At 37.8% G+C, this 13,131-nt stretch overlaps 1 protein-coding gene across 1 annotated transcript; it reads left to right on the forward strand.

Annotated features, from left to right (window-relative positions):
- The first annotated feature begins 3,270 nt into the window (after positions 1-3,270).
- On the forward strand, positions 3,271-13,086 carry LOC139722428 (uncharacterized). Its single transcript, XM_071633720.1, has 2 exons — positions 3,271-3,690; positions 9,086-13,086. Exons 1-2 carry the CDS (start codon positions 3,379-3,381, stop codon positions 9,410-9,412), a joined length of 639 nt encoding a protein of 212 aa, XP_071489821.1. The 5' UTR covers positions 3,271-3,378; the 3' UTR covers positions 9,413-13,086.
- Positions 13,087-13,131: the final 45 nt, after the last annotated feature.

The raw sequence follows: 13,131 nt of genomic DNA on the forward strand, positions 1-13,131 counted from the left end.
AAACGGCAGTTTTTGGACTGTAAAATGTCACAATTTTCAAGCTCGCTCGCTCCGCTCGCTCGCATTGAATCGTTATGCCATTATCCTAATGTTGCTGCCAGGAATTGCCAGCAGTTGCGCCCGGTGCGCCCCCCTCATTTCCAAAGCGAAAAAATATAGCTATACAAACCGCAGTTTGGGATTGTAAAATGTCAAATTTTCAAGCTCGCTCGCTCCGCTCGCTCGCATTCAGTTGTTATCCCATTCTCCTGATGTTGTTGCCAGTAATTGCCAGCAGTTGCGCCCGGTGCGCCCTGCTTAATTTCCAAAGCGAGAAAATATAGCTACAAACGGTAATGTTTTAATTGTAAAATGTCAACATTTTTAAGCTCGCTCGCATTAAATCGCTTTGCCATTCTCCTGATGTTACTGCCAGTAATTGCCAGCAGTTGCGCCCGGTGGCCCCCCCCCCCTTAATTTTCAAAGCGAAAAGATGTAGCTAAAAACGGCATTTTTTAAGACTGTGAAATGCCAAAATTTTCGAGCTCGCTCGCTGCGCTCGCTTGCATTTAATCGTTGTGCCATTCTCCTGACGTTGCTGCCAGTAATTGCCAGCAGTTGCGCCCGGTGTGCCACCACCCCCCCCCCCTCTTTTATCTCCAAAGCGAAAAGGTAGAGCTAAAAACGGCAGTTTTTGGACTGTAAAATGTCAAAATTTTCAAGCTCGCTCGCTCCGTTCGCTCGCATTTAATCGTTATGCCATTATCCTCATGTTGCTGCCAGGAATTGCCAGCAGTTGCGCCCGGTGCGCCCCCTTCATTTCCAAAGCGAAAAAATATAGCTACAAACAGCAGTTTTGGGGATTGCAAAATATCAAAATTTTCAAGCTCGCTCTCTCCGCTCGCTCGTATTTAACCCATTCCATAACGGGAACCTGGCGGCCTGTGTACTAAGTCTATGGAGATTTTAGAATTAAGTATGGAACGGATTAATTATTATGCAATTCTCTTTTTTTTTCTTTTTACAAAAAGTCCCTCCGACACCCTCTCCCGCTCGGTTGCTTCGCTCCCTCGCCGAGGATCTCACATCGTCACATAATGTACATCCGTAATAGTCCTTCATAGCATTTTTATTTTCACTATGCTCTATATAAACGCGACTTTTACACTCTTGTCTTTACAAAAAGTTCCTACCGTGGGAGGGGGTATCCCCCTCCCACACCCTCCGCACTGAAGGAGTGGAATGGATCATCGCCGAGGATCTCACACCGTCACATAATGTACCCCCGTATGTCCTTCATAGCGAAAGATTCGTGTATACTTATACAATTACATGTATGCATGTACATAATATAGAGCATGTTCATGATGACACAGGAGCCAATAAACCAAATTAAAAAAAAAATCTCACAGTTTAAATTTACTGTCCAAACGCACCCCCTTGAAAAAAAAGCTGGTGACGCCTCTGCATGTTTAACCCAGTGACTTTCTGGGATACTACATTACATCTATAAGTTAAAGCAAAATTCAATGTAACTCGTAACAAAAAGAATCAAGATAAATTTCCTTCATAACAACAGGGCTCTGGCACTGTAGAGACGTGGGTTTGCCGCATTCGACGGCCCTTCTAGTTCATATTGCCCATGAGTCGCATTGGCATAACTACGGGAAGGGGCATGGGGGGCACATGTCCCCTCAAATTGGCTGGTCAAAAAACCCAACAAAACATTTACGAAAGTAGGAAAGGAAAAGAAAGGAAAAGAAAAGGAAAGAGAAAGGAAAGAAGAGCAAACAAAAAGAAAGTGGAAGAGAAATACCCTGAAGCGTTCGCTCCCTTCGCTCACTCGCATTTTAAGTATCTTAAGCAATGCAGGTTATATTAATAATTACTATTCTTATAAAAGGGAATTGGTTTGTATCTTGTGTCTCTATCTAATGTCATATTGTTCTCTTACTTATAAAGAATTTTAGTATATAGGCCTACTATAACTGCAAGGAATCGGGCGGAGGGTGACCTAAAATAGATGAATTTCAGTGGATAAGGGCCTGTGACCAATAGCCTATTCCTATCATACCCACTATATGAGAACGGAAGATGCCGATAATATATACACCATCATGAGAATGGAGAAACAATACACTAGAACCTGGGGGGGGGGGGCGTTTCATGAAGGAACTTGTCGGATAAAATGTCCGACAAGTCAGTTATATCCGACAAGTTCAGAGAAATCAGCCAATCAGACTTAAGAATTTCTCAAAACTTGTCGGATATAATTGACTTGTCAGATATTTTATCCGACAAGTTCCTTCATGAAATGCCCCCCCTGTTCTCAGTATACAAAATTCCAATTTTTTATCGCTCGTAAAATCTAGGAACAAGATGGTTTCAAGTAGCGTGATGCCTGAATATCATAATATTTGGGTAACTATCCTCGGATGCGGCATGAAGATGTACTTAATAAAAATCAATTATTGTATTTTGATGACGAATCTACGTTTTAAAGAAAATAAAGTTTCTTGTCGGTCGCTCGCTCGCAGAATGGTTACGGACGGCAAGTGAAGTGACAGAGTCATATTCGGCTGATAGCTTAGGTGATGGAATTATCTTATAGGCTTATAGTGAATTTTGGTGACGAAATAACACTTCTATACCGTGAAAAAAGAGAAGTAAAGTTAATGAAATTTCAGATGAGATCACTACGAACACAAAACAATACAATAATAATAACGATAATGATTGATAATAATAATAATCATCATAATAAAAATGATTATGGTGATAATAATAATAATGATAATAATAATAATGACAATAATAATACTAAACAGAATGACAGAAATAGTTAAGATTGATATGAAATAATTAAATCTGGCATTTCCTTTTCCTTGTTTCCTGTTAATGTCACTTTCATATAATTATTTGCATGTTTTATTTTTATGTCTACATGTCTCTGTATCTTCTGAATATGTAATTTCCATTGAGTTACATGTAAAGAGAACAAATTCCCATATGGACAATAAACGATGAATTGATTGAATTCACATTATTATCATAATTGTTATTGTCATTATTATTATCGTTATTATTACCACTTTTCAGGTTTATCAACAAAACTCCTTTGAGCTTCTTCTCGCTTCCCACCCCATCTCTCCACCATACTTCCAAAGCGTTCCCGCTTCTCCTGTCAATCAATTATTTTCAGTTAAAATAAAGAATAGATCTAATCTTAAACACCCCCCTCTAAAAAATCCTGGCTACGCCTATGATCTAGACTCCTATGACAAATTGAAACCTTTTGGAATCTGCATTAATGGATGTGTAGATGGCTATTCAAGGAAGGTAGTTTGGCTAGAAGCTTACACGACAAACAGTAATCCCAGAGTAATAGCTGGATACTACATGCAAACGGTTAGGAAAGAGATGGGATGTCCTCGTGTCATTCGATCAGATTTTGGAACAGAGAATAACACTGTCCGCCAAATGCAACAATTTCTGCGCAGAAATGGTGACGACCCACTTGCGTCTGAAAAGAGTTTTATGCAAGGAACGAGCCAGCATAACCAAAGAATAGAGAGTTGGTGGGGCGTCCTTAGAAAGCACTCTATACAGTTCTGGCTGAACATGTTTGGACAAGTGAAAGATCAAGGTCACTTTACTGGAGATCACCTGGACAAGTCACTGCTGCAGTTTTGTTTCATGAATCTAATTCAGGTAAATTGATATGTGTTCATGCTGTTAACCAGCTCTAGAAGTGTTGGTCGAGGTCGAGCGATCCCAATAGCTCACTTAAGCCTTTAATATTTGGATGGAGGTATGTTCTGCATTCATCCCAAAATAACAAAATAAAATAAATTTATATTTCATGGCTCAACTTTTACCAACATTGTGCACTAAACATAAAATTTGAAAAGGGCCCCTTTTTAAACCAATCACAATCAATCTTATGTCACGGGATAGCTGGAAAATAGCGCCTTGTATCCTCTTAGACCAGGAGCTGGCTGCTGGTCAATTTACCCCATCAAGCCCAAAAGGTTTGACCCCTCAAAGTTACTGGGGCCACCCCCCTCATTACAAAACTCCCCCCTGGGCCCCCCCTGGCGGGTGTAATTTACCCCATGCAGCCCATGCACCAAACTTGGTCCAATGAAAGTACTATGGGTGTACACAATGAAAATATAAAAACTGACACGATATCTGGTTGGGAAAGGGGTTGCCAGATCCCCTCACCCCCCCCCCCCCCACCACCACCGCCCATTACACCCCTTCGTGGGTTTAATTTAGCCAACAGCACCCATGGATCAAATTTGGCTGGGGGAAAGTAGGCCCCATTATGGGTGTGCAAAAAATAAAGATAAAAGCTGACAAAATATCTCACAAAGAGTAATCAAACATATCCCCTACCTTTGCTACCCCCCCCCCCCCCATTTTTTAGTGTGAAGGGCCTATACGGTTTGGAGAGGTATGAATGAGTGTGTCATAAAAAGTAATAAATGGAACTTCTTGAATTAAGATGAAGTTATGACAACAGAAGCATTGTGTGTGACATATATCCACATGCCCCATCCCACTCCCTCCCCCAAAAGAATGGAGTTATCGATATCTACACTAGAAACATACTCAGACAGTGCAGACCTTTGCCAAGCAGCTCATTTCCACCCATCCACACAATCCCATGCTAAAAACTGCCAAATTTCCCATATAAAAGCCTTTTGCTTTTAGATGCCATCAACTTCCAGCTGTGTGGTAGTGCATTATTAGAGCACATGCCTTTACCTTTAGTGTGCATGTATGCAAACCTCAAATTCATGCAGCTTGAACTCCCAATTCCATTGATCTTATCTGCCGTAAGATAAAAATCATCAAAATTTCATAAAGATTCCCGGATCACTACCAAAATTTATATTTATCATCTGTTTTTAAAATGTAATTGTGTTATTATCATCTTTTTATACAAGTTTCATCCAAATGTGTTCTCAACCTTTCAAGTTGTTTTGCATACAAACAATACTGTAATGCAGACAATACTATATATAAGTAACATAAAACCTCAAGTGGCAGAAATAATCACAACTGTATCCAACATCCTACAGTTCAACTGTGTTACCATGCATGTGGAGCAAGCTCATGTACAACAGTACAAGAAACTGTATACCTGTGATACAAAATTGTACATGCAGTGGGTGCATAGGCCATAGTGTGGTTAATTGCATGCATATATTTGTATGTTGTATACATTTTACTTGTTGCATGCAATTATACATTTCGAAGATTGGCAACATGTGTATCATCAGTCTGCAAACAATAAAAAGGCGGTGTTTTCCTGACCTTGGTAAGTGAACTGATGGGCTTTCCTATTGTAGGTACTATACTGGTAGGCCCCTATGACAGTAGTACATGTATTTCATCACTGGATGACAATTGGTGTCAGTAACAGAGCAAACAAAGAAAGGTCAAGAGTCTAGATCTTGGACTAGATCTAAGTCTCAAATATGCTATGATATGGCTAGATATCTAACGTTAGACCTATATTTCCTATACATGCTATAGCTTGTAGAGTATACCTAGTACTACATGTATTTGGGGAAACCAAATGAACTGGAACAGGGGATGGATTTATATCAGCGAGATGTAGTGTATCATGAGTCTAATTGAAAAACCAATAAATAGAACATCAATGTTCTCAGCCTATATAGGTTTAAGTGTCAAAGGTGTGCATTGCTTTAAATTTGCATAGAACACTTAAACCCTGAATTTGTTAAAGTCACTGCACTTCCTATCATTCATAGCTAGAGTCAAAAAGGCAAAATTATACTACATTTCAATTTCTCTATCTAATAGACAACTTTGACTTTAGGATTAGAAATAGCCTTATTAATAGCTATATGTGTAAAGTGTTGAAGATGCAGATGTTTCAGTGAATGAATACTTGCAGAATTGGGTGTGAAGATTAGGCAAATAACCTGAAACTCTCTTTTAATATAGCAAAAGAAATAACAAACTGTCCCTGTGTTGTAGCCTCTCCCAGAAGAGGCTGCAGTGCCAGTGTGGTGCATGTAGTAGTCTTTGTGCAGACTCATTGACAACCAACAGAGGTTTATACCTGTAAACTATGAGAGCTGCACAAGGTATAGAAAACAAACAACTGAAGTGAAAGCAAGCTTATATGTACTTTCGCCTCATACATCAGTGTAAACAAACTCAGAGTTGAGCATAAATACTGTAGCAATGCACAATTATAGCTTTGGTTCTAACAGAGGTGTAAGTTAATGACCTTTGGTACAGATTCCTATATTTTTGCAGGTGTTTAAAATATTATCTTACTACCAATGGTTTTGATTTGCAATTTAAGCAATTTGAGGCTTCATTTGGTCACAGCTCTTCATTAAGGCTCTCTGTCCATGTTTCTAGCATGGTAGACATGCTGCATGTACTGTTAGACTGTTATTGATATCACAATATTTGCAACTTTAGTCAGGCAGTTTGTTATTTCTTTTGCTATATTCAAAGAGAGTTTCAGATTATTTGCCTAATCTTCATACCCAATTCTGCAAGTATTCATTCACTGGAACATCTGCATCTTCAACACTTATGATACATATAGCTATTAATAAGGCTATTTCTAATCCTAAAGTCAAAGTTGTCTATTAGATAGAGAAATTGAAATGTAGTATAATTCTGCCTTTTTGACTCTAGCTATGAATGATAGGAAGTGCAGTGACTTTAACAAATTCAGGGTTTAAGTGTTCTATGCAAATTTAAAGCAATGCACACTTTTGACACTTAAACCTATATAGGCTGAGAACATTGATGTTCTATTTATTGGTTTTTCAGTTATGACTCATAATACACTACATCTCGCTGATAATCCATCCCCTGTTCCAGTTCATTTTGGTTTCGCCAAATAGTACTAGGTACTCTACAAGCTATAGCATGTATAGGAAATATAGGTCTAACGTTAGATATCTAGCCATATCATAGCATATTTGAGACTTAGATCTAGTCCAAGATCTAGACTCTTGACCTTTCTTTGTTGCTCTGTTACTGACACCAATTGTCATCCAGTGATGAAATACATGTACTACTGTCATAGGGGCCTACCAGTATAGTACCTACAATAGGAAAGCCCAGTTCACTTACCAAGGTCAGGAAAACACCGCCTTTTTATTGTTTGCAGACTGATGATACACATGTTGCCAATCTTCGAAATGTATAATTGCATGCAACAAGTAAAATGTATACAACATACAAATATATGCATGCAATTAACCACACTATGGCCTATGCACTCACTGCATGTAAAATTTTGTATCACAGGTATACAGTTTCTTGTACTGTTGTACATGAGCTTGCTCCACATGCATGGTAACACAGTTGAACTGTAGGATGTTGGATACAGTTGTGATTATTTCTGCCACTTGAGGTTTTATGTTACTTATATATAGTATTGTCTGCATTACAGTATTGTTTGCATGCAAAACAACTTGAAAGGTTGAGAACACATTTGGATGAAACTTGTATAAAAAGATGATAATAACACAATTACATTTTAAAAACAGATGATAAATATAAATTTTGGTAGTGATCCGGGAATCTTTATGAAATTTTGATGATTTTTATCTTACGGCAGATAAGATCAATGGAATTGGGAGTTCAAGCTGCATGAATTTGAGGTTTGCATACATGCACACTATAAGGTAAAGGCATGTGCTCAAGGTATAATGCACTACCACACAGCTGGAAGTTGATGGCATTTAAAAGCAAAAGGCTTTTATATGGGAAATTTGGCAGTTTTTATCATGTGTGGATGGGTGGAAATGAGCTGCTAGGCAAAGGTCTGCACTGTCTGAGTATGTTTCTAGTGTGGATATCGATAACTCCATTCTTTTGGGGGAGGGAGTGGGATGGGGCATGTGGATATATGTCACACACAATGCTTCTGTTGTCATAACTTCATCTTAATTCAAGAAGTTCCATTACTTTTTATGACACACTCATTCATACCTCTCCAAACCGTATAGGCCCTTCACCCTAAAAAATGGGGGGGGGGGGGGGGTAGCAAAGGTAGGGGATATGTTTGATTACTCTTTGTGAGATATTTTGTCAGCTTTTATCTTTATTTTTTGCACACCCATAATGGGGCCTACTTTCCCCCAGCCAAATTTGAACCATGGGTGCTGTTGGCTAAATTAAACCCACGAAGGGGTGTAATGGGCGGTGGTGGGGGGGGGGGGGGGGGGTGAGGGGATCTGGCAACCCCTTTCCCAACCAGATATCGTGTCAGTTTTTATATTTTCATTGTGTACACCCATAATACTTTCATTGGACCAAGTTTGGTGCATGGGCTGCGTGGGGTAAATTACACCCGCCAGGGGGGGGGGGGGGGGGGGGGGCCCAGGGGGGGAGGGTCTGGCAACCCCTTTCCCGACCAGATATTTTGTCAGTTTTTATATTTTTATTATGTACACCCCTAGGCCATTCTTTTAGACCAGGTTTGGTCCATGGGCTCCATGGGGTAAATTACACCCGCCGGGGGCCATTTTGGGGGGGTCCCTGGGGGACGACCCCGCCCTCAGGTATCAGGCTGACGCCCAGTTTTGTAATGAGGGGGGTGGCCCCAGTAACTTTGAGGGGTCAAACCTTTTGGGCTTGATGGGGTAAATTGACCAGCAGCCAGCTCCTGGTCTATCTGGAAAAGACGCCATAAAATCCAGTTGTTGTTATCATTATTATAATTATTATTATTATTATTATTATTATTGTGATTATGATTATTATCATTACGTTGCTTAATATAAAAACGCGAGAGTTAACCCCCCCCCCCGCAACCTCCCCCTAGGGCGCGCGCGGTATGTAATTTGCACGCTTCGCGTGCTCATCCTTACCGCCCCCCTGAAATGAAATCCTACCTACGCCATTGGAGGGTTTTGATATTTTCTCAGTACTTCACCATGGATAACCCACTCCATAACTGACGATACTTGTCAGCTGAAATCTCTTAAAATATGTTAGCGATAAATCCTTAAAGAAATGAAAAAGTATATTTTTATCAAATATTTATATATAATACTAATATTTATTATTTTCTTCTTCTTTGTATATGGAACAGGAAGAACTGGACAAGGTTGCTAAGGAATGGAACGCTCATAGAATCAGCCAATCAAGGAACCAGTGTGGACCATTTGGTCGCCCCAACGTGATGTACAGGACACCCCAGGTGTATGGAACACAGGATTTTCTTGTCCCGTTGGAAAACGATGAGGTTGAAGTATGCGAGGAAGAATGTACTTTCAAAAGTCAGTACCCTTGTGACAGAGACATATTTGACCTTTGCTCGATCCTGATGACTGAAGAACAACTACCTGTACCGCAGAATAGCGAAGAAGGACTGAACCTATATCATACTTTGAGAATGCACTTGCTGAGGATGATTTAATCAGAGTATTTTGCATTAATTGCATGTGTATTTTGATATTAGATGAAAAACACAAGTAGATATTTTTCTACAGTGCTTGGATCAGCAACCAAGACTTATTCATATCTTTCCCCATAATGACATCTTTTCTCTCTTCAAAGAAGACTAGAAGACTGAAGCGTCTGATCCGGTTATTTTTAATTCACATATTCACCACATTGCTTAAAATGATCTGCATATAAACACAACAAAAAAGTTTTTACCCCCTAAGGAAAGTGACATAACTTTTTAACGGGGAAGTGTCAAGTAACAAAATTTGCAGGTGATATTAATCAACTATATTGTTATCGTATGTGTAAAAATCAGCATAATCCTATATTCATGAATGAACAATGGTCAAGAAAAAATGTCACTTTTTAAAAGTCACAAGGGTATTTTTACGAGCACCATATGTACCAAAAATTATTAAAATTATGGTTCTCGTGTACAATAAAAGTAAAAATTTTGCTTTTATACCAATCTTCAGACTCCTATTCATCTGACCATTAGTTTTGCGCATGGATGGACATATTTTCAAGGAAAGCAACTCTTTTTAACGCCTTTTGGTGGGTTAAGCTTGATTTTCGTGAAAATATTGGGAAGTGCATTTTTCGCCAAAAAAAAAAGTCAATTTTGCAATCGGATCGTAAAAAGTGCCTAGATTAGTAGGATAGAGTGTGATAATTGATAACATAACAAAAAGACACTAATACACATCCATCCAAGTATAGGTTTTACCCATTATTTGTTCAGTTTTTATCCCCAAAATGGATTCATATGTGATTTTAAAAAAGTGGTATTTTTTTGTTTCATGTGTGACCATTCAGGCGTTACAATTAAAATCATGCTCATTTTTGCACACATGCTTTGAGAAGAGTTTATTAAGACTATCTGCAAATTTTGTTACTAAACACCGTTCAAAAGTTATGCTACTTTCATTTGGGGGTAAACATTTTTTGTTGTGTTTAGTATTATCCATATTTCTATTTCTTCATGAATAACAGAGGGTAGCAATAAGTGTTCCTATATTTGTATAAAGGACTTTATAATAACTTTGATAAAAAGTGATATCATATCACAATGCCAAACTGATGCTTACGTTTTTTACGGTAATGCTATTTGTTCATTATCCTGAGTTCTTGAATTAATTTCTTTCAAAGGCTACTGTCTTACAATAAAAATATACTTTACTGAGACGGGAGTGTTCTTGTTTATTCGGTGTTAAATATGAACGACAGTTAATGACATAACAAGCTGAATGAAAATGTTTTATTTGAAGTGTTTTGATTGTGGCAAGTTCATGTACATATGCTTATATTTGAGTCCTCATATCTCACCCAAACTTATATAAGACAGTCCCGGAGAAATATTATTAATTGTTTTTTATTTTTCTGCTTTAAATACATGTGTATACAATGGAAACTCAGTATAACGAGGTGCTAGGGACCATCAAAAATACATGTACCTTGTTACAGCAGTAATCTAGTTTATATAGCAGGTTTATTAAACAATAAGTTATAGAGAGCTGGGACCGAATTTTTACATCTTTTTTATCAGGAGTTTTGTTATATCAGATCTCTTTTTACCGAGTTTCCACTGTATAAACTACATGTAGATGTTTTATGAACACATTTTACCGCTTACACTAATATTGTGGGAAATGGTTGGTACAACCCTACTGAAACAACAAAGGACACTAAAAGATGGTAATGACTTGTTGAGGATGAATCATGTCCTTTAATCATATGAGTGTTGCTGCTTCTAATTTTCCTTTAAAAGCACTGGTCTTGAATATATACGCCCTGAACAGTAATTGCTACACAAATATTATATGACTATACAATAACGTACGTACATGTAACTTGCATACTGTGTGTCAACTATTTACACACCTTTTTGAGCAATGTAAAATATAATGTAAGGCCCTCATGTTTTTTTTCTGACTGTAAATAACCAAACAATTAAATAACACAGAATAGTCAGACCATGTGTTCACAAAATATCCTCTTCGATGTTTATAAATGCCTTATAACCATGCTGTTCGAGTGTTTTATTGCTTTCCATTAGCCATATTTATATTTTCAAGACCATACCTTTTAACCTCTATGACATTATATCAGTAAAACTAATTGAATTGCACAGTGTGGATAGACCATGTTACTGTAGCTACACAGCTAACTGTTGCTCAGCCATATCAGATATTTTCAAATCTTTGACCATCATCATATTAAATAAATCCTCGCTCTGATGGTAAAGTATGCAAAGAGTCTGTGTGAAATGATTCTTTATGTGTGTTTGCAAAGTTACCACATAAAAAATTATATCATTACTTTAACAATGGATGACTGGATCATTAGACTTTTTTGTATTTTAGATTATTCTTTTGATACTGAGACATTGGCATATAAATCATTAATTTTCAAGATATCCTATTGACAACCCTTCTATGGTTGAATTGTGCACAGTCATACATGTACATTAAAAACTACAGATACATAGGCCTCCGCCTTCTGCGAAAACACTGTACCTGCACGTACATAGAGTTGGCAGCCTATATGGTAATAAAACCTTCCTCTAAAACAACCAATATAACATTAACTATGGCAAACTGTTACAGCCAAAACCTTAGATAATAAACATCAACACATACCAAATACGCAACTAGAGTGCTGATTTTAAACAATGGTATGTGCAATCACCATAAGATCAAACCTACGAAACCTTTCAAAAAATACACATCATTCCAAAGCCTTTATTACCAAATCGTATACATAGGCACGTACCATTCTGCTTGAAACATGAAATATAAGACATTGGCATATAAATCATTAATTTTTCAAGATATCCTATTGACAACCCCTCCTATGGTTGAATTGTGCACAGTCATACATGTACATTAAAAACTACAGATACATAGGCCTCCGCCTTCTGCGAAAACACTGTACCTGCACGTACATAGAGTTGGCAGCCTATATGGTAATAAAACCTTCCTCTAAAACAACCAATATAACATTAACTATGGCAAACTGTTACAGCCAAAACCTTAGATAAAAATATAAACATCAACACATACCAAATACGCAACTAGAGTGCTGATTTTAAACAATGGTATGTGCAATCACCATAAGATCAAACCTACGAAACCTTTCGAAAAATACACATCATTCCAAAGCCTTTATTACCAAATCGTATACATAGGCACGTACCATTCTGCTTGAAACATGAAATATAAGACATTGGCATATAAATCATTAATTTTTCAAGATATCCTATTGACAACCCCTCCTATGGTTGAATTGTGCACAGTCATACATGTACATTAAAAACTACAGATACATAGGCCTCCGCCTTCTGCGAAAACACTGTACCTGCACGTACATAGAGTTGGCAGCCTATATGGTAATAAAACCTTCCTCTAAAACAACCAATATAACATTAACTATGGCAAACTGTTACAGCCAAAACCTTAGATAAAAATATAAACATCAACACATACCAAATACGCAACTAGAGTGCTGATTTTAAACAATGGTATGTGCAATCACCATAAGATCAAACCTACGAAACCTTTCGAAAAATACACATCATTCCAAAGCCTTTATTACCAAATCGTATACATAGGCACGTACCATTCTGCTTGAAACATGAAATATAAGACATTGGCATAAATCATTAATTTTTCAAGATATCCTATTGACAAC

The sequence above is a fragment of the Diadema antillarum genome, unplaced genomic scaffold, assembly GCF_040938485.1.
Source record: "Diadema antillarum isolate AM-2024a unplaced genomic scaffold, OU_Dant_1.0 scf00000165, whole genome shotgun sequence".
Lineage (NCBI taxonomy): Eukaryota > Metazoa > Echinodermata > Echinoidea > Diadematoida > Diadematidae > Diadema > Diadema antillarum.

Excerpts from the sequence above, each read along its gene's own strand:
- LOC139722428 (XM_071633720.1), top strand. The coding sequence starts at position 3,379 with ATGCAAACGGTTAGGAAAGAGATGGGATGTCCTCGTGTCATTCGATCA. Across the intron at positions 3,691-9,085 it reads GTTTCATGAATCTAATTCAG|GAAGAACTGGACAAGGTTGC; the intron begins GTAAATTGATAT and ends TATATGGAACAG.